This window comes from Vanessa tameamea, chromosome 12 (assembly GCF_037043105.1).
Source record: "Vanessa tameamea isolate UH-Manoa-2023 chromosome 12, ilVanTame1 primary haplotype, whole genome shotgun sequence".
Lineage (NCBI taxonomy): Eukaryota > Metazoa > Arthropoda > Insecta > Lepidoptera > Nymphalidae > Vanessa > Vanessa tameamea.
Genome location: NC_087320.1, coordinates 11,725,090 through 11,753,072, shown reverse-complemented (window position 1 = coordinate 11,753,072; position 27,983 = coordinate 11,725,090). Strand labels below are relative to the sequence as shown.

At 30.8% G+C, this 27,983-nt stretch overlaps 3 protein-coding genes across 4 annotated transcripts; 1 reads left to right on the top strand and 2 right to left on the bottom strand.

Moving 5' to 3' along the window:
- LOC113398460 (ras-related protein Rab-11A) lies at positions 1-15,539 on the bottom strand. 2 transcript variants are annotated; one of them, XR_010309282.1, is made up of 6 exons: positions 15,229-15,539; positions 14,672-14,793; positions 4,492-4,724; positions 3,628-3,743; positions 2,085-2,272; positions 1-1,651 (listed from the first exon to the last, which is right to left on the bottom strand). XR_010309282.1 is itself a non-coding variant. In XM_064216367.1 (6 exons), exons 1-5 carry the CDS (start codon positions 15,266-15,268, stop codon positions 2,142-2,144), a joined length of 642 nt encoding a protein of 213 aa, XP_064072437.1. In that variant the 5' UTR covers positions 15,269-15,539; the 3' UTR covers positions 1-1,651; positions 2,138-2,141. The 2 variants fall into 2 exon arrangements, 1 of the variants encoding a protein (XP_064072437.1); XM_064216367.1 differs by having other exon boundaries at positions 2,138-2,272.
- Positions 15,540-16,138: 599 nt separating this feature from the next.
- Positions 16,139-19,686, bottom strand: LOC113398467 (large ribosomal subunit protein uL1). Its single transcript, XM_026637218.2, has 8 exons — positions 19,551-19,686; positions 19,426-19,478; positions 19,196-19,326; positions 18,668-18,881; positions 17,956-18,123; positions 16,918-17,151; positions 16,560-16,657; positions 16,139-16,333 (listed from the first exon to the last, which is right to left on the bottom strand). The coding sequence occupies exons 1-8, from the start codon at positions 19,567-19,569 to the stop codon at positions 16,201-16,203; spliced, it is 1,050 nt and encodes a 349-aa protein (XP_026493003.1). The 5' UTR covers positions 19,570-19,686; the 3' UTR covers positions 16,139-16,200.
- A 186-nt stretch (positions 19,687-19,872) lies between these two features.
- Positions 19,873-26,346, top strand: LOC113398468 (uncharacterized). Its single transcript, XM_064216412.1, has 11 exons — positions 19,873-20,802; positions 21,070-21,203; positions 21,291-21,420; positions 21,509-21,674; positions 22,332-22,512; positions 22,843-22,960; positions 23,480-23,600; positions 24,234-24,353; positions 24,735-25,023; positions 25,311-25,428; positions 26,051-26,346. The coding sequence occupies exons 1-11, from the start codon at positions 20,029-20,031 to the stop codon at positions 26,303-26,305; spliced, it is 2,406 nt and encodes an 801-aa protein (XP_064072482.1). The 5' UTR covers positions 19,873-20,028; the 3' UTR covers positions 26,306-26,346.
- Positions 26,347-27,983: the final 1,637 nt, after the last annotated feature.

Here is a 27,983-nt window from a genome sequence, read left to right as displayed (position 1 = left end):
AAATTTACATTATATTTTATTATCTTTGTCTTTAATAAAGTAATTACAGATAGGCACTAAAAAAATAACCATGCATATGAAGATCATAATACAATAACATATTTCTTATACAACGAACACCGCATGTTGAGACAAGCCTTAAGGAGCCACAGGACCGTCGATGTTAATGAGACCATACTGAGTATTGTCATAAACGGCACTTAAAAATAACCCTTATTTCAAATAATGCAAATGTTATTTTCCTATAAAGCGAATTTGTTGTTGGTTCGTTTCCAAGTGACCAATAACTCCATGTTGACACAGCCAAAAGATCCTATATTAATATTATAAAATGCTTTAAAACTAACTCTTATACAACTGTAATCATAAACCACCTTACATACAAACATTGTTTAGGGATTTTAAGTTAAATACTGATTCCTCTCTTTCTAACAGCATGCATTTAACATTCGAGAGAAAAAGACACATTATTTAACTAATTACCCCTCTAAACAACATTTCTAAGTAAAGCCGAAAACCCTTACACTTGTTTAAGTTAAGAAATGCTTTGCCACTTTCTTTTGAACGAATATTATAATTGAAACACGTTTAATAAGCTTCTCCGAATACCATCATTATTTCAAATTGTTGATTTAAACATTAAACGGTTTTAAATAATATTTTTGTTGAAATGGTGACGTCATCGATCGGTTTGTCATCGAAGTTATTGGAAATCAATATTAGATAAGGCGTTTAGACGATTCTCAAACTTCAACATGGAGAAAAAAGCTCTAATAAAACGTACATGTCGCCATGTCCGAAGGCACGTAATATCCATAAAAAAAAATGATTTAATAAAGCTATCTCATCTCTTAATACAACTATTAGCTAATGTTATGCGAAATGTTAAATGGATATGAAGCTGTCTTGTTTTAATTTCATCAATCGAAACATATTATTGCTTTTAATTCTGATATATCTTTAAAAAAAGGTTTATTTTGAGGGTAGTTTAGTAAAAAATATACAGCGCTAGTGTCGCTTTTCTTGACAGATGTTCTGTCAAAAATGAGCGCGTGACAAATGACGTCACAGGAAGTAGCGCTATAACGCAATTTATATAGATAACAAATAATTAAAGAACTGGCTAGTTAAACACTTTTTATTAACTAAATAAATAGATATATGAATTATTCACTAAGTCGAAACAAATATTTTTTTTCCTTTTAAATAAAAAAAATCATTCAGGTGTGTACGTTCCTAGAAGCGCCAAATAATAATCGAGTGCGTTCATAGCTCTGACTCGTACTACGATGTGATAAATTGCATCTCCACATTATAATTATTATAGATTTAACCTTTTAATAGTTCCGACACTAAATATCAATAATTACACAAAGCTATCTACATGAGCCGCTCTTTACTGCTTCTGAGTTGAGTGTTGCCAGTCAAAAATAAATATATTTTTAACAAGCGATTTCAAGACACAGTTATAACTCCGTGTATAATATATAAGTTCTTTTTAATGGCAGGTTTTTATGTTTAACTGTTTATTTTTGATCTGGCAACTAAAGTTCTGTTTTTATAGATTAGACCTTGTCTGGGAATGATTCATTTTCTTGCATTTTATATTCCTTTTCATTTCTCTCTTCCGCTCCAAAAATAACAGGACTTTCTGTAAGAGATAAATAAACATTTAAGTTAACCTTAATCACTCTCAAATTCCTATTAAACTTCCCAGATCAACCATATTTCAACCAGTATGATAAAATTTTAAGTAATATTAACAAACGCGCCGGCCGAATCGAATCACCTTTATGTGGTATACTCACATTATATGTGGTAAAGAAAATAAACTGTCTATACAGTATTTAAAGTCCATATTTAGATATATGAACATAGTTGGCAGACTCGGTATACGCGTTCCGGGTTCGATTTATTTGAATCGTTCTATACTGTTAGTGATCGTCATATTTTTTTAATTCCACCAACAATAACAATGACTCGCAGTAAAAAGCTCATTTTATATGTGGTAGAAAAAATTAAACAGTTGATTGCAATCGTATGCCACCTCATGCGAGCGCTCCTTGTGCGATTGTGAATCGTACTTTACAATGGTCAACATTTCGTTTATGTCACCAACAACAACAATGACCGGTACCGGTCTACTGGCAGCACTGCTTGCGCACGGAGTCGGCGCCGGAGGGCCGCACGTCGGCCGGCTCGGCGTCGGGCCGGATCACGTCGCCCTCGGGCGGGTCGCGCATCTGCTTCTGCGAGACGATCCTGTAGATCTCTGCGGAGGGCAACTTATATTTCAATACATACGGTCAAATTATCACCATAAATTTGACGTAATTGACAAAATTAGAAATATTGTAATTAGAAAAACGAAATTGGGTCCCAAGACAAAAAAATGATATCATGACGCAAAGTTTTTAATTTCATTATTATATATCATCGACGTTGGTCGTCCCATTATGTGCAAGTGGTTAAAAAAAACGTAAAGTAATTATCCACGGTGAGAGGCATACATATTACCGTACCTGCCGAGTTTGTCTAATAGTCTAAACAATAAATATTTACGATTTATGTCGATAAAGGCGTCGAACAAAGGAATGGAAAGTCGAAACCACAAATTGATTACCATTAAACGATAATTGATATTCATTAAATGATGGAACTTACAGAAGAATGTCTTGTAAAAACCGTGGGATGTGATATTATTAACGAGAAATTTGCACCGAACACCTTGTATCGTAATTGAAGTGTCAACAACCTCCCCGGCAGCTGTTTACAATCATATATTATCTTAATGACTGAATATGGATCATTTATTTAAAGTAATTGTTTCCAATTTGATACTATTTTCAGGATTTTGCAAAATCGTTTGTTTTTTGGAAACAAAAATGTTGTCGAAAGAGAAATAAGAAAAAAAAAGTGTACAAACATGTACAAGGAGAATTTTTCATAGGAGCTTTCAAACATAAAGTAACAAAAAAACTAGTCCAGCAATTTCTCTTTGATGCTCGAACAGATACAATATTTACTTAAAAAATTTATTCGATACCTTCAATACTGCACTGAACTAAACAGATTTTTCCGTATGACAGAAAACAAGATTGTTTCAAGAAACAAATTATGCCATGATGATATTAATTAAATTTTATGTCATCCTGGCGGACGATCTTATATATTAATAGCGTAAACCGATTGTAGTCCCAGTGATTACGGGACGATAGCTGCATATTATAAATAGGTTATAATCTCATTTTTAAAGAACTCCAACCGTAGATGTGCAGAAAATTGAAGAGGATTCTTGATTGCAATTTACTAAGTTGTTACGATTTAACAAGGAATGAATTTTTGAGAGCGGCAAAAAGTTACTGGTCGGTTAGACAGCGGTACTACAGCTTTATAAGAAAAAAAACATGAAAAACGTAAGTAAAATTAAAGTATAAGTATGTTTTCGACATACTCCAATTCTAACTGAACTAATATATACAATTTGATATAAAGAATTTCATTTAAAAGAGGTTTCATAATTTTCAAATTAAATAAAAATAAAATCTCATAGGTTTCGAAATTTCTAAAAAAACTTTTGAATAAATGCGAAATTTCGCGGGAGATCCACTAGTAAAAGATAATTACCCGTTAATATATTCTGGAATGCCGGTTCCACGTTAGTCGAGTCGAGAGCGGATGTTTCAATAAAACTAAGCCCGTTCCGTTCCGCGAATGCCTTTGCCTCTTCTGTTGGGATAGATCTGCAAATATTAATTAATGTATAAAATATCAATCAGAAAGTACAAGTGTTATTGTGTAAATGTGTAATTACTGCATTAACATCCATAGTAACGTATGGTTTTCACTATCGACTAATTAATTTTTGAATAGATTCAATACTGGCTGTCTGATAATGTTACCGTCGAGTACCGAGTAGTACCGTCGTCCAAAGCGACGCCAACCCTGGGAACTAAGATGTTACGTATCTTGTGCCTGTGGCTACATTGGCTCATTTATTCTTCAAAACGGAACACAATGCTAAGTATTGCTGTTTAGGGGTAGAATATGTGATGTGGGTGATATCTATCCAGAAGAGTAAGAAGAGGTCGACGGTTCAACACAAACTCGATGTTACGCCGATAAACACTGACACTGTAAATTCGCATTTAAATCTCTAGAAAATATTGAATACCATTCGTGGTTAAAACTAAAGCCGGTTGGGAAAAAAATAAAATTTTCAATACAATAAAGATATATACAGGAGCAAACGTTTCATTTCCAAGGTGTACCATCATTGAACTCACCAATTGCATAATAACCATTTGCACAACTCGAAAGAGATGCGGCGTGGTAGTAGTCTATTGTCATCAGAAAAACATCTTAGATTGCAATGCTACTGATACGATTGGACATTCTCTCGGAGTAATAAGTTTGCACCTATACAGACAGCTCTATAGGTATTTGTATGTATGTAGATTGTAGATAGGGTAGGTCAGGTAAGTGACTCACCTGAGGTGCCTAAGATCGCTCTTGTTCCCGACGAGCATGATTAATATGTTCTGATCGGCGTGATCGCGCAGTTCGCGCAGCCATCGCTCAACGTTCTCGTAGGAGAGATGTTTCGCGATGTCGTAGACGAGCAGCGCACCGACCGCGCCGCGGTAGTACGCGGACGTGATGGCGCGATACCTCTCCTGACCCGCAGTATCCCATATTTGAGCTTTTATGGTTTTACCGTCAACCTGCAAAAGTAAATTGTAGCGTTTTACATACACAACATCTCAATATAAAAACATAGGTATATATCGTGGACTCGAATATCTCTAGAATAGTCGATGACCTTGGAACACTGTATCACCAAATTTACAATAAACTACAAAACTTTATCACAGTTTGAACAATAGGAGGCTTAAAAGGGGTTTTAATAATATTAGTTAAATTAACATAAATTGTCGATAATTAATGATGAACAGTAGTGGCAAGGTACCCAGATAAGATCCCAGAGGGTACGCGTATTGTAAATGTGTTTCCACGATTTAAAAAAATGGTCCATCTTAATTGAAATGCGATGTGGCGCTACACGCGCAAGTCGACGACCGACCAACGAAATACGAAAGAATATTCTTAGATAGCGTGTACTGTGTAGTACGTAGACGTGTGTGGGTGTTCAATCGGACTTCAATATAAAACGAGGCTGTTATACGTGCGTAACGTATCCGTATGAGTTGGCGACTTGATCTATTTTATTTGCAATTTTTGAAAATATAACTGGGATTTAGAATTTTAAGAAATCATTTATTATACGACTTCAGGTGATTTCATACGATAGGATCACAATTTATTTTCATTTTTAGGAAATATCCAATCCAGTTTAAATATGATTTATCAAATAAAAATCTGTTTAAAACTTTTTAACAAGTTTTATTTTTCAAACTAGTACACTTAAGTGTCCAAAATCAACCACCGATCCTGAAAGAAATACAGAATCTTCTAAAACGAAATATTATATTGACCAGAGATACATCTACCAAACCACTCTCTGCCCTACGGTGAAATGGGGTTCATATTAATTTCTAAGGAGTGGGGTCATCACTAATAATGGGCGAAGTTAATAGGTAAAAATCTAGTATGAGCTAAGCATAACAGATAAATGTAAAACCTTAGTGGAATACTATGAAACTCTGAATAGACTGTTAATAATTATATATTGTGAAATTAAATGCCAATGAACCTAGCGTGAAAGAATTTATTCGTTTGTATCAGGTCAATTGAATCGCGAACGAAATATACGTAGCATACGAATAAATATAGGCATTTTTAATATATTGGTATGTTCCTGTGATATGTTATTATGCCATCAAAAAAGGAATATTTACAAAACCCGTTTCGTAGTCGATCAATAACAACCTTATCATTATTCTCGTTTATCTCCTGAGAAAACTATATGATTACGACAAATAGTAAACCGTAAAAGTTGATAAGGGGTAAGTCAAGTAATAATAAGATCAAAATTATTAACAAAACGAAACCGTTACAAGTGCCGTATACGGTATAGACAATCTTATGAGCACTACAGTACGATAAGAATTTTATATATGAATCTTGCGCAAAGCATATTATATAGAACTTTTAATGCCTAATTTAAATTAAAAAACTTTGTATCAAAAGTACCTTCGAATACTATTTTTTTACTTAAAAAAAACTGACCGCATATAGTATGCTTCCGCAAATACCCGGATCCTATTGGCCTAAGTACTCAACTTTTGTAAACATAAATTTGAATGAATACCTATTCGAGTGAGTGATTAAAACTGGTCAGTTCAACGCCTACATATTGACGTTAGACATCGGAATTTAAATAATGGTAATGATTGTGAAGGGGTCATATAAATTATTTGAGGGTCATTGACACATCCGCTAACGCACGAAAGGATGGAACTTTTGTTTAGTCGAAAGGACTGTCGGTATATTAATAAATAGTTATCACTATAATTGGTTATAGAAACCTTTATTTCCGGTATGTTCTCATCGCCTCGCTATTACAGTTAACTTACTGTAATAAGATTCATATGTTATGAAAATTAAGTAGGCAACGGTATTTACTTTCTTATGAAAATATATTTTAGATGAAAATATTTCGATAAGACTTTTTTTTGATTGACCAAAATAGTTTTTATTTTCTTTTTTATATACGTTCATCCCTTTTATACATATCTGTTAAATTAAATGTAATGAATGAAAATGAAATGAAAAATATTATATTCAAGTAAACTTTACAATAAAGTTTTATGTAACGTCAATATTTTAACTCTAGCACCTAGCTCACGTAGCTTATTTGTTTTAATAGTAAAACAAATAATATTAATAGTGTGTAAAATTAATAATTAGTATTCACAATTTTCAAAATCAAAATATACTTTATTCAAGTAGCCTTTTACAAGGACTTTTGAATCGTCATTTAACAAACTATATTAAGTGAAGTTACCACCGGTTCGGAATGCGAAATTATCGTTCATGATCAGTCTTGCTTCTTCATTCAAAAAGTATGATATACCCAGTTGATCTCTTCGAGTTCATGACACCCCCCCCCCTCTCATGAACCATATTTTTGTCGTTATGTATCTTACCTAAAAGCCAATCAAATCAAATGATATCACTTGTTATATGATAATAATTCATCTGCATTTAATGTTAATAACATATTAATCTGTTTCGTTTCAACCTTTGTTACGGGAGATATTTTCTAACAGAACAGGAACTCTTTTATTAAAACCCTTAAAAAAGTCTTCAGTAAAGTACAGATCCGATTGACTCTTAAGATGTGTAAACATGAATTCATTGATATACGACTTACATTACAATCATCGTAAATAAGTTATCAGGTAAGAAACATAAAGATAGATCACGCTTTAGCTCTTGGAGTTATAAAATATTTATTTATGGAACGAACCTGCTACTCCGATAACCAGGGCTGCTAAATCATATACAAAATGTACAAATTTATCACTTTGTTTATCCATTGTGTATTAAAGTCATTCGCAATGTACTGTCGAGCGACTTTACATTGAGTTTAAAGGCTTAACAGTTTTAAAGTTAGTATATTAAAGGTAACACATAAAGAATAAGTTGTCTCAACTGGCAGCCCTGATCCGCACTGCTTCTGTTACAGGCTACTATTAATTTGTACTCAAGCTTGGTACTTAGTTTTTATTTCCAGAACAAACAACAACAAAAAATAGCTTTAATCGCTGTTCCTTTTTGCCGTCTTTCTTGATATTTTTTGGTTTATTTAGATATAGCGATTTATCTCCTGTTTTTTTTTTTTTTAATTCCTGTTTTTTAGGCTCTTAATATAGACGACAAAACATTTTCGGTAAAGTTTGTTATTAATTTAACGTGTATATTTAATGTCGTACATGTGCTAAATATAAATATATTATAGTATTCTTTAATCTGCCTTAGGGTATGTCCTAAACAAGTTCTTTCATTTTTTCTTCCCCGGCGATATTAAGTCAAAATTCTTAAAGTTCTTGTTAATAAATTTAGAATATATGAATTTAACGATGTATTTTTACAGCAAAAAAAAAACAAAACGTTACTCGCCGACCTCTGAACCAATTTCGAGTGAGGTCATTTAGATCGGCGATTTATTTAAATATTATTAAGTGACAACCATTACACAAAAATGAAGATATCAGAAATGAACATAAATATACTTTTTTCAAGTATTTTAACAATAAATTTTCAATCGTCACAAAACTCAATTAAATTTAAAGTTCCCTCAGGATTGGAATATCGATTCCACGTAGAAGTCACAGTTACCTTTTCTCACAAATGAAATTTCATCAACCCTGTACAATTATATTTATACCTGCAGGGAAATCAACCAATACCAACTCATATGTACGAGGTTTTTGTACTTATGTTTTTGTTTATATATAAATCATTTTTCTGACTTAAAAATATGATGATTTTTTTATACTTCAGGAGATATATCTCAACAAAATAAAATTATAATTATATTTTTAGAAAAAAAAAGGTAAGTAGTTCTAGTCAGTTGTAAAATAATATTATAGGTAATATAAAACCATCCCTTTTAATTATCAAAGCGCCATCAACATTGGGAACAAACACATTACGTCTCTTATTCCTGTCGTTACACTGACTCACTCACCCTTCAAATACTAAATATTGCTGTTTGGCGGTAGAATATTTACAATGTGGTATCTACCCATACGGACGTGCTCAAAATAAAATATAGTCAAGGCAATAGACTCAAACGATTGCACATATCGCCCCCAACGTCCTCGTGTATCAATCGTTGATTAAACTTTAATATAAGCTTGATATTAGGCTGATGCATTTTAAAGTTCAAATTAAATTAGTTCAGACAGATTAAAGTGTAATTGTGTGTAATTTTTTGTATTAGCTACCAAACTAAATTCTATTTAATTAATGTCCAAGTCAATCACATTACTAATTTATTAGGAAGGACACTTGGTACATAACCCAAGCCTTCGTGATTGGAATATTATTAAGATTTAACAATTTAACTTTAATTAAAGTAAAATGATTTTCAGGACGTACCTATATGCAAGTTATATACGCAATCAGCAATTTAATAAGTACGAATTATGACTTGTTAAGAACTCTGGAGAAAAACCAACTTCGAGTATATGTATTTATTTCAGCTAGTACTTAAATATTGCTTTGATTCTTCTTTTGTCTCTCTTGAAAATATCGTTGTGTTAAGATTCTGAGGAGAATATGGCGAGTAATAAGAGTCAAAGAGTTACCAACTGCACTTCAAAAACTAAGCAAATACTAAGTACATAAAACCAACTACCAGAGCTGATAGAATACGGACAGAGGGCTACATGAGTTATGTATATGACAGCCATAAAACTATAAATGAAGAATGAAGGTTGACAAAAGAACATAACATGTTTTTTTTTTTTAGAAGAAAAGAGTAACACGTTAGGAATATATATATAAATTAAACAGCGTATTTACAAATATACCTATAGGTTCTTAGGCATTTATTTTAATAGGTACGTTGAAATTTACAACCCAACATAAACATACTTTTAATTCTGACGCAACAATTGGTTCAAGCAGTTAGGATTGATTACAACTCACAAATGAAAGTTGTCACGTTGCCAAATGTTATTATTATTAGAGATTTATTTGAAAATTACCGAAATCTCCATCCTCAGCCTATAAAACAAATGGAACGCAAAAAAGCGCTGTCACTTTAAAATTATTCACGTATTAACAAAAAGACGCGTCGTTTTGCACGAATGAGAAGTTGTATTCGCTTTTGTTGCTTCACTCTAACGTTCCGCTCGCGCCATCAGAATTTTATTTTATAATATGAAACTCTATCTTACTGTTTTAGTTATATAACTTTTCTTTGAACAAAATATTAAAAAACCCAACAAGTAATTACCGGACAACTCGTAATCTTGATGTATGACGTCACTGAAAATTGTATCGGAAACAATATTAACATTCAGTAATAAGCATTCGATGATGAAACATACAAATATTCAATATAAGCCTGTCGGTTGCTAATACACAATACGTTAGCAATCTCTTGAGATATGAATCATAACACTGATTCATGATATGCGATATCTATGCCAAGCGAAACCGCAGAGATAGAAATAGATACGTTTTTTTAAATATATCACGGAATTATTACCTAAAATCAAAACAGATATAAAAAGTAACGAGTATGTGCAGCATGAGGAGCATCGATTCTTTTTTTTTTTAAAAAAAGAACATGGAATAACGAATATTCTTAATTTTTTATTAATTAATTCGTAAAGAAGTATGGAATAAACAAGCACGCACAAGAGAGTGACAGCGGAGGATTGTGACAGCATATTAAGTGTCATGCCGTTTACCGTCACGGCATACGAGTCGACCTTACCTTCAAGACGCGACAATAAATGTTTGTAAACAAGACTTATCTGATTGTGAGAGTCTTGTATTATTATAGTCGACCGCAGCTTCGCTCGCGTTTTAGGTGTTGGTCACACGTTAGACATAAAAAGTAGCTTATTTATTTATTTCAATACATTATTGACCACCAAAAAGTAAATGGCACAAAAGGCGGACTTAATGCCTGAAGGCATTCTCTGCCAACCTGCCTTGAAATTCAAGCTTGCTTCATGGTAAATTTCATTAAATTCAGTTCAATGGTTTTAGTGGACAGACAGATAGAGTTACTAGCATTTATAATATTAGTACGGAGTACAGATTTTCGTTGTAAGGGTATGGGTTCATTCAAATTAATTCGTTGATGTATTACGACAAAAGAAGTGATTAGACAGTTTAAGAATAAGGACATCAGCCTCACGTTAGAACGAGAGGCAAAGAGAGCCAAAGAAATTAGTATTATTTCGTGAAATAATGATAATTTTTTTATTTATACATGAACTGAGTCATTAATTTGATAATAAACATTGTTATTGCTTCAGTTTATTTTTTTGTTTCAATTTTATTTTTCCCTTCGGATTTAAGTTACCCATTTACCGTACACCAAATCATAAAATATAATAAAACGCATACATCTCAGTGCTAACTTAAACACAAAAGTTTTCCGCCTTAGTTTCTGGTTGTAGTTTAATCAAGAGTTATTTGCTATACTTTTTTGCAAATATTTGCATTGATATGAGAGTAAACTACTACAAGTATCATATCATTATTTATTAAACTGTAAAGGTGACATGCTTAGATAGAATTATGCAAGATCGGTACTCTTGATGGCCTAAATATGTGTATCGATTTAGGAGACTGATTTTTTTTTTATTAATGAAATAATCGAATGAGGACAGAACGTCGTATCGAAAGACTAAGGGTGCAATTTTTTATATACCACAGTAACACTTATGCCGTTTTATTCATTGGATAACTAAACTATTGACATGTTTTCAAGGCGTCGTCAGCGTCAACAATCGTTATTATACATTGCTAGCTTATTTGTTCAGCTGCAAAATATTTTATTGATTAACATACCAACAGCCCACGTCTTCTTACAATGAATCAAATGTCCATTACTTATCGACTGTTAAAATGTTAACAAACATGTCCTAATTTATATATTTATATACCATTAGGCGCATCATATGCCAGTCCACCTACCTATGCCATAATATATATATATATATATATATATATATATATATATGAGTACCGATTCGGTCCGGTCCGTCCGGTATGCACAAATATTTACCATAAGAGAAAATCGAACTAACGTACAGTAAGTACAAAAGCCTATTGTATGGACTACTACTTAGAATCAAATCGAATCAAGATATTTTATTTAAATAGACTTTTACATTTACTTTTAAAATTTATTTGAAAGAAATTTTAATAAAAAACGCTAACATTATGGTGGATACGGTATCTGGAACATCAGCATAGAATATTTTATAGAACAGGTGTGTGTGAGCAAACACAGGTGTACTTCTCTAATACTCAACTATCATAGTATGTATAATGGCAATCTATAGAACCGGATGAGGTGCAGGACCTTACGTGGTCGTAATTCGGTCAAAAGGTCATATTATTAAATAATCATTACAATTATTATTTTAAATTAGGAATAAACACAATGTAGACTTTAACACATCGTCGATGTAACAGTTTTTAATAATAGAATGAGATCATTTAACGTAACGTCTAACACATTATTACGCGCAATACGTCTGAATAATATATGACCTCTCGATAGCGCAGTAAGACATTTTAAATTACGTCACTACTCGTATATTTCGAAAAATTAAACTTAAACATAAAAATAATCATCGAAAATAAATATAACATAGAATATACCTTATAAAAAATATCTACTGAGGTTTTCGTCAATTCATCTTAGTAGAATCTAGTTTATGACCTAAGAAATAGGTCATTGTCCTTTAAGGAGCACATTTTAATATTAATTCTAGACAATTGCATAATCTTATCAGCATTTAAACCTTAGAAATCATATTGTTCCTACATACATATTGAATTATGTTTATAATAAACAAAAACACCAAAATTACTGCACCTTTGTAATATAATGATATATTGTACTTATCAATACTATTTCATAAATGCATAAAATTCACATAATATCATATAGTACATATGTAATCATATACATAATATTAGTTAAACATGCTACAATGTACACTACTAACATAGTTGTAGAGAATATAAAAACAACTGTTACCACTTTTTTTTCTATAAATGAATATATACTAATCCATGTATAAGTACACATTAATTAAAGAACGAAATTATTCATTCACAATACAAATAAATCTTACTATGGCTAAAATTTTAAAATACTATGTTTGGAGAGGGGCCAAATGTTTGAGAAACTTTTTACGAGGTCATGACTGACTCTTAACACGTTAACAGTGTATTGAGATACTAAAATAGCTTAGGAAGCTCATTAAATGACCCAATAAAATCTTTAAGGGAGACTTTAATATAATATAAGTAATTTTATTTAACTATATCCAGAACAACCATTACTTTTACTGATTAAATAATACTGTGAAAGTATGTTCTTCTGTGTGTTGCACTTTTACAGCCAAACTTCTGAACCAAATTTGATAAAACTTGGTATGAAGCAGGCTTGAACTTCAAGGAAGGACATAGGCATCTTTTTGTTGATTATTTCTCAATAAATGATGCAGTGAAAGCAAAATGGTTGTCGATATTTTATGAACTGATGTAGCAGGCAACATGATGAAACTTGGTATGAAGCAGGCTTGAGCTTCAAGGAAGGACATAGGCAACTTTTTGCTGATTATTACTCAGTAAATGATGCAGGGAAAGAAAAATGGTTGTCCATATTTTATGAACTCGATGAAGCAGGCAACATGATGAAACTTGGTATGAAGCAAGCTTGAACTTCAAGGAAGGACATAGGCAACTTTTTTATGCCAATCATCTGATGACCAACCTCTAAAAAGCAAAGCCACGAGTAACAAATAGTAGTCAATAAAGTTACACATTGAGAATTAAGATTGCTTTTACATTTTAATTTTCCTGTAATTTTTCATCATCATTTTTATGTCAATATACAAGTGAAGCAAATCACAAATAATTTACAACTAGTTGACTTAGCAGCTGTATAGTTGGTACTTAAATTGTGCATTTAATGAGTTATTAGAGTGTAAAAGATGAAAGGCATATTATACATAAAATTCTATCAATTATGTATAATATTAATTTCATAATATATTATACAATAACAGAATTGTATCTTATGTCTGCAAGATAACTAAGCAGTTTCTGAAGTTATTATATCATGTATATAATAAAATAATATATATAATATATTACAATTATTTAAATAGAATAAATATTTAAACACATGAGTTAATTTCATACTAATGAAATATTTATGTATGACTCATTACCACGTCACCTTATTATACAACTAACAATGTATATTTTAAAACTAGTGTTTAATACTATGCTGTATTGTGTAAATCTCTTTTGAAGCAAAAATTTTTTTTTAATCTCAGACTTAAATCACCTAGTGTGTATTCACAAAAAAATAAACTTTATAAATATAAATATTTATTAAACAAACATTATTGTATTCATTAATTTAGAGGAAAATATAATGATACTATTTAAAGGACTCATTAGTCCTGTCAATAGTTATCCGTATTAGTATCACAGATGAGGATGTTATTAAATGGGGATGTGAGTTTGATGACTGATTATGCTTTAAAGTCATAACTACTCAACTGATCATCATGAAATTTTGCATATGCATTGTCAATGGTACAGAAAAGAACAGAAGACCTATCACCTGCCCCCATCAAAGGCAGGTGAAAATTACATCAACAAAAGAAAATATTTTCAAAGGAAGAAATCATTATATTTAAACCAGTTCATTGAGTAGGTATTTAGAAGTGTAATATCTATTATTGATAATAAATTATCAAACCCAGACTAATATGCGTATTGGGTTACAGATAAAATTAAAATATCCTAGCAGATCATTCGAAACTTCAATGACATGATCTGAAAAATAATATAGCAAACAAGGTTATCCAATTTTATTACTGTTTTGTTAAGTCGAATATATTATAAATATTTTGAATCTCTTAAAAAACATATCTAAACTCTTTATTATATACATTTAATTAACCTAAATAAAAAATAAAATTACCTCTATACTTCTTGTTGCAAATTCCACTCCTATTGTAGATTTTGACTCTAAGTTGAATTCATTTCTAGTGAAACGCGAAAGAAGACTGCTTTTACCCACTCCCGAGTCTCCAATCAAAACGACTGGAACAAAAGAAATGAGTCATAGTAAATATTGCAAAGAAATAGAGACGAGGGGAATATATAAACAATGCTATGTACCCGAATGACTTTTCACCAATTTAATCGACGGAGATATAAAGATGACTCATGCCTAGAGAAATTTATGTAAAATCGATCGAACACCAGTCCAATCAGCTGATGAAAAAACAAAGCAAAAACGATATATTGCATTACAATATCATGCATAGGGTTAAAACTATTATAATTATTACAATTACTTGCATATTCTCATTTAAAATATGATAAAAATCTGATATACAGTGTAATATCTACGTCATTTAAGATGAAACAATGGTTCGTAGTATATACGTAACATCAAAAAGTTCATTGACGTATACGACAATAATATGTTACACATATTAATAGAACATTGTATAAATATTCATAGAAATTTACCTTTGAACAAATAATCGTATTCGTCCTCTCTTGTACCCATTTTGATTATCTAGTTGTCCGTTCGACGTCAAAATCGGTCAACTAATAACGTCAAGATATGCGTAACGTAAACAAAATAGTTTTACACAAAAATATCACAGGCTTTTTAAACACTACACAGCTCACAAAATATCACTTTGAATAACGGATTAATTAAAAAAAGACGGGTTAAAAACTAATTTAAATCCTAAATTGTCACTGGGACAAAATGGCGGATTGTTTAACGCCCCTATGTTGCGTTCAGAAATGTATTTATGTTATCTTTGCTTCTATTTTTACGCAGATGATGACGTTTCCAATTCATATTTGTACATATATGACATTCTGATTTCAGAACTTTCAAAGCGTCTTAAAAGGTATTATTAATTTCAAAAAGAGTTGTTTTACTAAATATATTTGATATAATTTTCTAATAATTTATATGGGATTTAAAAAAAAGCCAGATGATTTGTAGGACTTAAAACACTTAATTATTATCGTCTAATATTTTAAAGTAGTAACATTGTTATTAATATTTACTATAATTGAAATTGATGTTAACTCTTATACCATATCTAATAAAACGAAGTGATTTCATTTTCATTTATGTCTAATAGATAACGCAGAGCGATCAAATAAACTGATCTAGATCATCTCATTAATGGTTCCAGTATAAATTATTCTTTTAAGCACACAAAGAATCTAGTTAAATCTTATTAGACTTGCTTTTGGATTTAACCATTATTAGAAAGAGATAGCAATATTTGTAGTTCTGCCATTACAAAAAAATTATAAATAATAAAATAAAAATTACTTCATATTTTAATTTATTGCAAATTTGTGGTGGCTTATTTACAGGTTAAATGTTTTTGGTTAAGTAAAAGTCTATTACAATTATATATTTTTTATTAACCAGCTATTCTAATATAATTACTACATAAAAACATAAATAATCTAAGCTTTTGCGGCAACCTCTTCATCTTCATTGTCACTATCCTCTTGAACTTCCTTTGATAATGTACGATCAACATACACAAATGGATCGATCTTAAGCTTTTCAGGTGACGGAGGACTTGTTAGATAGCATCTGTGGAATAAATCATGAATTATTTTATTTCTTAACAAAATATAATTTGATAAACAGTTGGTCACATTATTTTCAATAAATAATGCAGTGAAGCAAAATGGCAGTCCATATTTTAAAACTAATAATAAATAGCTCCACATTTACCTCTATACCTTGATTTTTTATGCTTCAATGTTTGACTCACTTAGGTAGTAGAAATAGACAAATATTAGTAACTTTATACTACCTTGTAATAAAAAGTCCATCTCTTTTCGGTCGTATAGATTGTAAGTCTTTCAATAAAGCATCAATGTTTTCTATAAGTTGCTTCGTTTCCATATTCAACTGAAATTGAGAACACATTGTAATTATTACTAGAGTAATGAGACAAGCGATTATTTATCTTTAAATATTGCAAATTCAAATGTGTCTATACTACTATTATAAGGAGGTAAAATATGTTTGTTTATAAGTATATATAATTTCCGGAAGTAATGATCGAATAGTAAAAATATTTTTCACTGGTAGAAAGCATTACTCCTGAGTGCTATATAGTATAAATCATATTTATATGACAGTATACCGCGAAACATTTTTTAACTCACTCGTCCGACAGGAACTTCCACAGAACCAAAGTTTTGTTGATGGTCATCCTTAACGATTCTGTATTGGACACCGGCAGCAAATTTCTTGACTAGGTCACAGATGTTGGGGTCCAGGGTACCGGAGCGCACGTTCGGGAAACGTCTCTTCATCAAACCACGGATTGGAACTAAATCCGTTAAGATATTTGGATGAGCTATTACATAGTCATAATCACTTAGTTTGATTTCTCCCTCCTGAAAATAAAAGTTGGATAGAGAAGTTAGTTTTTGGATTCATGCTTTGTTTGAAAATTATATGACAGAATTTTTTCTATACAGATGCAGATTTCTTTACAATGTTTTGCTTCACCATCAAGCATTAGAAATAAAAAATCACTAGTATACATATTCATATATATATTTGTATGTTTCCAAATTTATTTTCATAATACTATACCTCTTCAATAGCTGAACAAGAGACAAACAATTGCTTGACAAACACAGGAAGAAAAGGTGTGAACTGTTTTGTCTTTGCCTATTAATAAATAGATGTGACATTAAAAAGTCACTGGTGTTTGCAGTGGAAATGCATTGAAATGAAATCCACTACTAATCCTCATCGCCCATATTTAAAATAAAAATTAATTCATCAAACATATTCAATTATAACATTATTGAAATGTAAGAAATGGTACTTGAGGCATCTAAGGATTAAGTGGTTTCATCAAAAATCATTTCATTTGTTTTTAAGCAATTTAGTTCCAATGAAAATTAAAATAAATATTTTTTATCTAGATTTAAGCTGCATTGCCAAAAGTATCATTTCAGAGCTTTAGCATTTCTTACTTTTCAATGATGATAGGGTTTCTTTTTTACAGGATATGTAATGTTATCCAAGAGTATATCTTATCAGAATACATCTTATATTCCGATTATGAGGAACTGAGAGATTCGAAAATTGACAAGAACCCACTTAAATAACCATAAAGTATATTCTGTTTTCATAGTGTTTTCCAGAATTACTGCATTAATTAAGTATCAAAAATAACTTTAGATTACCTGAATCTTCTTAACTAATTCTGTACTACCAACAGTAGTTGCTCCCGCCTCTGTAACTTGTTTGATCAATTCAGGACCCTTACAAAATGCAAGGATGGTTCTTTCCTCATCACGTGGGAAGAAATGGGGAAGTAGTGTGAGACGTATAATATTGTCTAAATAACGATTCTGTAAAGATAAAAAAAAGTGGGTATATTATACTTGTTACATAACTAGAAAATTGTTTTTATGACCAAATTAAATAATATTTGCCTGGGTGAATGATTTTTATTAATTCAATTAAAATTGAAGCTCGACTTTACTTGACTGCTTGGCACACTGATAGATTCAAGAATATTAATAAGGATACAGCAAAAAATTTAGCTGATAGGATACAATCTCTCAGCCTATTACCAACACTTAGTTTGGTATATGATAACCATAATATTATTATTAATTAGTAAGTTAATATTAGTTACACCTGCCCCAATCAGTTGAGGGTAAAACCATATAAAATATGTAGTAACTGACCAAAAGCAATGAAATTAATATGAATAAAAATCTATCTAAATAATATAAATCCTATATAAATATCAATCTTACATAGATCAATACCTATATTATATCAATATTAATAAATTACTTTTACATTAATGTTTTTTGGTTCTAAGACCAAATGAAAAAATAAATACTTAAAATACACTATTTTATTTTATTAATCATTAAATTGTACCTTTTTAACAGCTTCCATGTTAAATTCAATTTGAGCAAACAAAAGTGAATCAAGGGCATTATACATTGTTGGATCGTGAGTTTCCTTATGTGCCGTTATAGCATCCTCAGCAGTATATGTCAACCAGCGGTAGTATCGCATAGGATACACATCATCTTTTGATTCCATTTTAAATGAATAATCTAAATGCTTGTTCACATGAACTTTTGTTATTCTAAAAAATATTAAAATGTTTTACATCAAATAATGAATTGAATAAGCATATAAAAATACATTATACTTAATAAAAATTAATAAATGTATGTATTATAAAACCACCGACTACAAAATGTTCAATCTTTTTCTTTTATAGTTATGCATTATATACTTTTTTCTGAGTGATCTCGGTCATAGCAGCTATTCTCGGGTGATATTAAAATACACAAGTTTACTCTTTATTCCTCATTCTCATAAATGTACTATCTAGACTCTCAGTCCTATAATTCGAAAAGACCGAACTGTGATGGTATAGTAACGATATAAGCTTACTTATTTTTGCCTCTTTGGTTATGGGGGATAAAACCAATTTTAGTGATTTCAACTTTGACTTTCTTCGCACGAGCCTTGGCTCGAGTACCCTTACGAGCTGCATAATATACTGATCCAGTGTGTATGGATTTCTGAAATTGTAATTTGTATTAGAAACAATTTGGTTTTATAAGTAATAGCATTATAAATAATTGATCAATTACAAAACAATAAACTTATCAGTTACTTACTAAAGTCGTAACATTGGGTTTATGAAGACTTAAAGCAGTATTAAACAAGGAACCTGTAATAGATATTATTCAATGAAAAACGGTGTATAGGCAAATTATACGAAAGATCTCGTATTTAAACTTACGAAATAACGTTCCGGCCATTATTTATTACTATTAATTAGGTCAAATATTTTTTTAATGTTTATAAAATTTTAAACACTTATTAGGTTAACTATAGACAACTTTTTGTTTTATTTTATGTAATAGAGGCAAAAGGTTAAAAGACAGTATTGTTCTCGTATCTATTTTCCAAAATGTGATTTACTTGAATACATAGAAATACATATTTTGTATCGGATTGTGTCCTATCTACATCACTTACAAATTGTTATCCCAAAGTGTTAAAGAAAAAGAAGCTTTTGAAATTATGACATTAATTATCGTTGAAACCTACAAATCACTAATGTCATTTGAAATTTGTGTATCTCTGTCAAACCAAAACAATCGGTTTCCGTTACAATGCGGTCAAATAAAATTACAAAATAAGCATTCCAATGTTTATATTCCTGATTATAACACAAGTTTGAGTTATATTGTGGTGTTAATAGAATTTAAGTAAAAATGTATAAAATCAATTGTACTTTACTTGTGGTTTCTTTATGTGCTTTGCTATGGGGTGTGGCCGGTCAGTACGAATGGCAAATACGCGATTCTGTAGACGAAATTCGAGGAAAAATGGATAAAATTAATACCGACAACTGCTTTATCAGCCATTTAGATGATCTCTTCCTTCCTGAGGATTCCGTGTCTCACCATCCCGACGTAAAAGAGATAAACATTAATCCCGTGTTCGCAAATCGTACTGCAATGTTACATTTGCACAATATGGCTATGACAAGGGCGTTTTTCTGGAGTTACATTCTGCAGTCCAGGTTTATTCGACCTGCGATAAACGATACCTACGATCCAGGGATGATGTATTATTTTCTATCATCTGTAGCCGACGTTTCTGCTAATCCATATATAAACGCTAGTTCATTATATTTCTCACCGAACATGTCATATACATCCTCATACCGAGGATTCTTCAATAAGACTATGCCTAGATTCGCGCCTAGAGCTCTAAGAGCAGATGATTTCAATGATCCTGTTCATTTGCAAAAGATATCAACATTAAATACATTTTTTGTGGAAGATCTGGGTGCATTTGACCCTGAAAGCTTGTCAAAGGATTACACATCTGATTTCTATCGTACTAACGAGTGGTATTCTTTATGGTTACCCGACAAGGTATCAAACAGACATGACACAAAAACAACATATCAAGTTGAAATAAGATATGCTAATAACACCAATGAAACATTCACTTTCCATGGACCCCCTGGCAATGATGAGGTTTGTATGTAAAAAAATAGATATAATTTAACTTAGGGCTATAAAGTAATTTGTCATTTTCATCTAAAAAATTATTAAAACTGCAATAATTTTTATTTGTAAAAATTCAGGTTGTACTTAGTATATCTACTCTGAATGTAATATTAATATAAGTATTACCTAAATCCTTAACATACATTCTAAGAATGAGCTAAACTGTGATGTATTTTGAGTCTGGTTGAAAATGTTATTGTATTTTTTTCTCATGTCTAAGTTTATATATTATAGACACCTGGACCAGTGAACTGGACAAAACCTTATTTCGACTGCGGTCGGTTGAACAAATGGCTCGTGGCAGCAGTTTCACCTGTTGCCGATATTTATCCCCGTCACACTCAGTTCAGGCATATTGAATATCCAACGTAAGTTAATCAAACCATAGTAAAGTTAAAAAGTGTGATTATACTTTATATATTAGCATATATATAATATATTTTTAAAATATACAGATATACGGCAGCTGTGGTTATGGAAATGGATTATGACAGGATAGATATAAACCAATGTCCACCGAGTCAGGGTAATGACAAACCAAATAGATTTGCTTCTACAGCGAGATGTAAAGAGGAGACTACTGAAGTAATTTGAAATTAATATTTATATATATATTTTTTCAAGTTTTAATTAATGATACACATGATTTATTTGATTTCTGAATCTCTTTTAGTGTGAACCAATCCATGGTTGGGGTTTCCGTCGTGGCGGTTATCAGTGTCGGTGCCGGCCCGGTTTCCGTCTGCCAAGTATTGTGCGTCGACCGTACCTCGGGGAGATTATCGAACGAGCAACATCCGACCAGTATTATAACAACTTTGACTGTCTGGAAATTGGGTGTATGTATGATATTATACTTTTTAATTGTGCTGCATACAAATCCAAGCCTTACTTATAATTAACATGAAGCAAAAAAGCATTTTTGGCGTAGATGACATATATGTTAAGCCACAACTGATCATAGTCAAACTTCTTTATATAGAATGAAGACAAAAATTTCCAATTGAACATCATTTTAGTAGAAATAAATAACTATATAAACTTATTTATATCTTATTACCATTCCTTTATATTGGTAAAGTATCATCAGATTTTTTATTAAATTATTTTTTAAAATACTTTAGTTATCAATGTCAGTCATTATTCCATTTATTTGAGGTCAGTCTTAAATTGCTTGATTAAAATTTGACTGGGTTGTCAAGCCTCAAGATACAAAGATTAGGGTTAGCATTAGATGAGACCTAACATTATACCCAAAAAGATTAATACATTTTGTAAGTACTATTTAAAAACCAACCAAAATAAGTTATTAAAACTAAGGGCATGTATCTTTCATTGAGAGCGTCGTCGACGTCCAGAACGCCATTTTTTGTTTTGAAAATAGCAGATTATTCAAGCTCTCGGCTCAATTCGTCGATTTAATGTCAGATGTTGTTTACTTGGCTGTTGCGTCCTTGTGCTTGGAGGAGACCGTGTATATGTGGTGTGTGGTGCAGGGGTGCAGCGGCTGCCGGTGCAGTGGGAGAAGGCGCACCCGCTGATCCGCGCGCTGTACGCGGACCGCTACTACGAGTACGTGAACGCCACGAGCGGGCCGGCCGCGCTGCACGCCGAGCGCGTCAACGTGTACGAGGTGCTCAACTACATCCGCTCCGTGCAGCCCTGGAACTGCTCGCTGTGAGTGCCGGCTTTTGTGTTATGTGTATGAATTCATTAAATTGTGTATGTTTATTATGTTTACATTTTTTGGTAGATGAAAAAGAATGACTATTGAATTCCTTGGTCCACTATCATAACCTGCCAAATATAGTCTAACCATGAGTCGACTATGTAAATTGAAGATTCAAAAGAAAGCCTACTTGAATGAGATATGTTTTTGATTTTGTCAAAAAAATGTCAGCAACAGCCCAGAGGTTTCAGACTATATCGAAAAAAAAAACATCTACACAATAATTTTAAAAATAAAATTGTATATATACTTCTGTATGAAAGTATTTTTTGTTGCAGGTACAATCCGACAGATTTATTCTTGAATGGTGACATTGCTTTTGGTGCAGAAGAGCAGTTTGAGAATCAAGCCAAAATGGCTGTGCGATTGGCGAATTTCATAAGTGCTTTCTTACAGGTATGTCACATAGAACTAAATAATTTAATCACTTTCAAGATGAGTAACATACTCATATTATTTGTATATAATCAACATTATATCATAAAAATAAACTATCTGAATATTTTTTTGTAATAAAAACAATCATGTTTATTATGTTCCTATCATACAACTTTAATCAGACTTCTGCGGGTCAAAACTGAATAACAATATTATTCAGAATCAGAAGAGAAATAATAAATTGAATAAAAAAATAAGGAAATTAAATATGAAAGCATATCTGGCAAGAGTGCAAGGGTCACACTTGTGTTTTATAAACACTTAAATTTTGCACTTTGTCTTCCGGAAAACAAAAATATTTATTTCACAAAAAAAAATCATTTATTTATTTTGTACATATATAATAAAACTCTTCAGACATTTTCATATAAAAAGGTTTTGTGAAAATCTGAAGTGTTTTTAAAGATACAATTATTTTTTCTCTATATAATATTAGCTATAATATTTTGTAAATAATACAATTTATAATTGTTTCAGGTGTCAGATCCCAAAGAAGTTTTCAGTGGTACAAGAGTAGCCGATAAGCCCCTCACTGAGGATCAGATGCTTGGAGAAACTCTTGCTATAGTTCTGGGTGATTCTAAAATTTGGTCTGCGGGTAAGATATAACATGTCTTGAAAATAAACAATTTACATACTGATTGCAGTATTAGTTATGGATACATTGCATAGATATAAAATAAAAGCTTAGGTTGTAAAATGCTACAGTTGCAAATACCCCTAATGCAGATTTTGTTTCTGTTTGTTTGAATAACATATACTTACAATAAAATTAACACCATATTATTTGTAATAAAATAGCCGTATTTACAGGAAGTAGTTAAATTATTAACAGTTTCATAATAAAATAAGTTTTTAACAATCTGTCTATGTCTTCTGTGGGCCTTTTGACCTCCTCTAACCATCACTATTGAAATAAACTAGATGTAATAAATGAATCAAAAAATAATTACTGCCAAACAGAAATATTTGGTGTTGTCATGTTCCAGTTTGAAGGGAGAGTAAGGCAGTGTACATAATAGACAAGGGACATAACATCCTAGTTTCCATTCCTTGTATGAAGACTTATTAATATTTCTTACAGAACCAATGTCTGTGGGTAGGAGTGACCACTTACCAACAGATGACCATGAATCCTCAATTTGACAATCAATTAAATTCTATTGTGTATTGTCCACTATGTGAATATTAACACTATATTGAATAAACATTTTCCTTGCAATAACTTCAGGTACATATTGGGATAGAAACAAGTTTACAAACCGAACATTCTTTGCACCATTTGCACATAAGACTGAGCTAAACACTAGAAAATTCAAACTCGAGGATTTGGCGCGAATTAATAAGACTGGTATGTTGTTTTTTTTTAATTACAAATAAGTTTGTAGTGTTGATAGATTATTTTACTATAATAGTTTCTATTTTAATTTTATTTACAACAAATGTTTGATATTACATTGAACAAATTAATATTAACTAAAATAAATGTCTATAGTTAAATACCATTAATTACCAGCTTTAATAATAGTTATTGATGGAATTAAAGTTTCAAAACACATCTTGCACAAAAATATTTTAAGCAAACTTGTCATAATAAGGCTTTCTTTATCATTCTATTCTGAAATATAGTTATTAACTTAAAAAAAAAGTTAATAAAATACTTAATCTGTTTCGTTTCTAAGACAATTTCTTAATCTGATAAGACACTCATAGAAAAAATGTTTAAATTCAGATGCTGTGTATATTAACAAATCGTGGTACCAATTCCTGAAACAGAGATGGTCGACTAATTTCGACAGCCTTGAGAAGTATTTCCTTAAAATGAAAATACGTGATTCCGAATTCGGAAAATATTTGAAGCAATACGAGAGGTATCCCACGTTTTATAGAGCGGCTAGTCTCAAACATGGACACTGGACACGCCCGTACTACGATTGCGAAGGACCTTTGAAGCAATGGGTTATTACGTATGCTTCACCATTCTTTGGGTGGGACAGTGTCAAAGTTAAGCTGGAATTTAAGTGAGTGCGGGTGGAAATTTTATTTATTATATGTGTAGTCTATGTTAAATCCTTTAAGTTTTAACTGATATTTCATACGTATTATATAATTATGAACTTTTTTCTTAAGTAACCAATTAATCTGCTAATAACAAATTACAAATAACAAAAATATACTTAGCATACTAGTACATTTATTTAATCGAAATTCTTTTTTTTTTTTAAATAGCTAACACAGAGACTTGAATAAAATCATAAGTGATATTTAAATGTGTAATGTAATATTTATTTAAATTTCCTTATTTCAGGGGAGTTGTGGCTGTGACCATGTCTTTAATGTCTTTAGACATTAATCAGTGTCCGGACAAATTTTACATACCAAATGCATTTAAAAGCACTGACAAGTGTGATAGGAGATCCTCTTATGTGAGTATAGCATATTATGGAAGTAGGAATAAAGATAAATAAACCTCAGATTTACGTATTTCATGCGATTTTCTAATAACTCAGCTATATTGCACACTACTAAGAGTTTGAGATTAATATATCTTATTTATAATACAACACTATTACACTTAACTACTTATTTACACTTTAATTTTACTTCCAAAATTCTGATAACTGTTTCGTCGAAGTTCAAAACGAAAATTTTTACAAATCCATAGTGAATATCATAAATTAATCAAGCTCTGATAACCAATGATATCGCGTTAATTTTCTGTCAAATGTTTATTTGGCTTTTCTCTTATGGTGTAAATTGATTTAAAGCTAATAGATAAATGTATCATGCAATTTGGAAAACAAAATATTGTATGCTAAAACAAAAATGTAAGTTATTTTTTTATTGGGATTAATTATACAATTTATCTAATGCTCGCAAATGAAATAACAACTCAATGTTTGTATTGTGAGTCTTGGATGAAAATATGCAACATTTATCAAATTGAACTAACTTGCATTGGAGTAGTATATACTTCACTGGATTAAGTTAATTACCTTTGAAATTATAGAATATAGTAACTAACATAACTTTACCTTTCTCTTACAGTGTGTACCGATCCAAGGACGCGGGTTTGAAGCTGGTGGTTACAAGTGTGAATGTTTACAAGGCTACGAGTACCCATTCGAGGATCCCATTACATACTACGATGGTCAGATCGTAGAAGCTGAGTTCCAGAATATCATAGAAAATAAGGAAACACGCATTGATATGTTCAAGTGTAGACTGGCTGGAGCAGCAGCTATTCAAGGTAGCTTCGCTGTATTGTTTACAGTTCTGATCTTTTTGTGGAGATTCAGGTAATTTAATAGTCTATTGGTTGCACCTGATAAATATAGTCTGACCCAACTATTCATAGATAGATTTCAAATATTTTGTAATTTAAATATGTTCCTTTGTTAAGTGGAAACTTTTCTTAAAATATTTGAAAAGATTAAATGTTTGGATATTCATGATATTTCTTTGTATAATATATACATATATATATTCTATTCCAATCAAAGGAGTTAATATAAACAGATCTTGATATACTATTCCATGTGATTTGCTTATAGCTCTGCTATTGCAGACAGTTCTTGATTAATATACCTTCAGATGTTTTATATAACAATATTTCACTTCTCCACAACATTATATACAATTTTTACTTTATTTTACATTCTCGACCAATCTCGACAAAAGATATCTCGTCAATTTATAGCCAAGGTGTTTTTTGTTTCAATTCTCTGTTGGGTGTAATAGACTATATATTTTTTTCTATATGGTCTACATTTTTTGTTGTTTGTGGTGTTTTAAACTACTTTTGACAAATCAACACGAAAGTAATATTAATTTCGAAACACTTTTTGTGAGTTAAATCTCATTTCGTCTTATTTTATGTATTTTAATTCTATGACACAATGAGTTGTCAATTGAGTTACTTATTATAATTTTTGTAAGAATTGACTTCAAAATAGGAGTTAATTATTTTATTAATTTGAAAATGCCAAAACATTTAGCTGAATCTCACTTGTCCTTTAATGTAGGTAGGTAAATAGGAGCTCAAAGTGTTCAGTCTATTTAAAATACACATATAATACTAATCCAATTAATGTAAAAAGTTTTAGTTGATTGACACTTGAATTATGTAACTAATTAATTTTTTTCATTAATGACTTATAGTAAGCAATTATGTTGTATAATTTCACAAATACTTAAGTAAGTTTTTTTAAGACTTTTTTAAAACTTTTTTTTATATGTATTTATATATTACAAATTACCTCGTTAATAAACATATCGGTTAATTCATCATTAGCAGTGTACTTAGACAAATAGTTTTGATAATAGATCATAAAATTTACATATATTGGCCCAGTGGAGACTTATTCATTACTATCCAATAACCTTTTATGCTACCAATAAAATAGTAATGCTTCTGATATACATAAAGAGAAGCTAATTGAGCACTCACATGTCACTGAATTTGTAATGTGCCTATATCAATGGAAGAAGGTGTTAAGATAAACAAATCTTAGGTTAAGATAGAACCTTATTATGTTATGCACTACAAACAGTTCTAGAATAATTATCAATAGCACATACATGCCGCCCAATGAGTGAATCTAAAAGTTCTACCATTGGTTATTGTAATACAATTTAAAAGGGGAAAAAAGAAAATAGGAATTCCTAAATGCTTCCATTGTTAGTATCTTTTTAATGGCTATAGATCTGATTTTAGATAAGTCAGCAAGTATATTTGACTCATTGAAAAAGTTAGTTAAAAATTATATAACTTGAAAACGAATTTTTATCTCACCAGATTAATTTACTTTCTTATAGACATTTTTATTAATCATTCCATTAATTAAATCAATTTTTGTTCATTTAATTTTTTTTTATTGTCAAAGACAGTTAAAATTAAGTCCTTTTGAAAGCATATTGCTAATTTAAAATTATATATTTTACTAAATTTATTTATATTCTTTGTGTTTCATATAATATA

Excerpts from the sequence above, each read along its gene's own strand:
- LOC113398467 (XM_026637218.2), bottom strand. Across the intron at positions 19,327-19,425 it reads AACCCAATGTTACGACTTTA|AAATCCATACACACTGGATC; the intron begins GTAAGTAACTGA and ends TTACAATTTCAG. Across the intron at positions 18,124-18,667 it reads ACATGGAAGCTGTTAAAAAG|AATCGTTATTTAGACAATAT; the intron begins GTACAATTTAAT and ends TTATCTTTACAG.
- LOC113398460 (XM_064216367.1), bottom strand. The coding sequence starts at position 15,268 with ATGGGTACAAGAGAGGACGAATACGATTATTTGTTCAAAG. Across the intron at positions 14,794-15,228 it reads ATACGATTATTTGTTCAAAG|TCGTTTTGATTGGAGACTCG; the intron begins GTAAATTTCTAT and ends CTTTTGTTCCAG. Across the intron at positions 4,725-14,671 it reads TTGCAACAAGAAGTATAGAG|GTTGACGGTAAAACCATAAA; the intron begins GTAATTTTATTT and ends TTACTTTTGCAG.
- LOC113398468 (XM_064216412.1), top strand. The coding sequence starts at position 20,029 with ATGTATAAAATCAATTGTACTTTACTTGTGGTTTCTTTATGTGCTTTG. Across the intron at positions 20,803-21,069 it reads GACCCCCTGGCAATGATGAG|ACACCTGGACCAGTGAACTG; the intron begins GTTTGTATGTAA and ends TATATATTATAG. Across the intron at positions 24,354-24,734 it reads GGCGCGAATTAATAAGACTG|ATGCTGTGTATATTAACAAA; the intron begins GTATGTTGTTTT and ends GTTTAAATTCAG.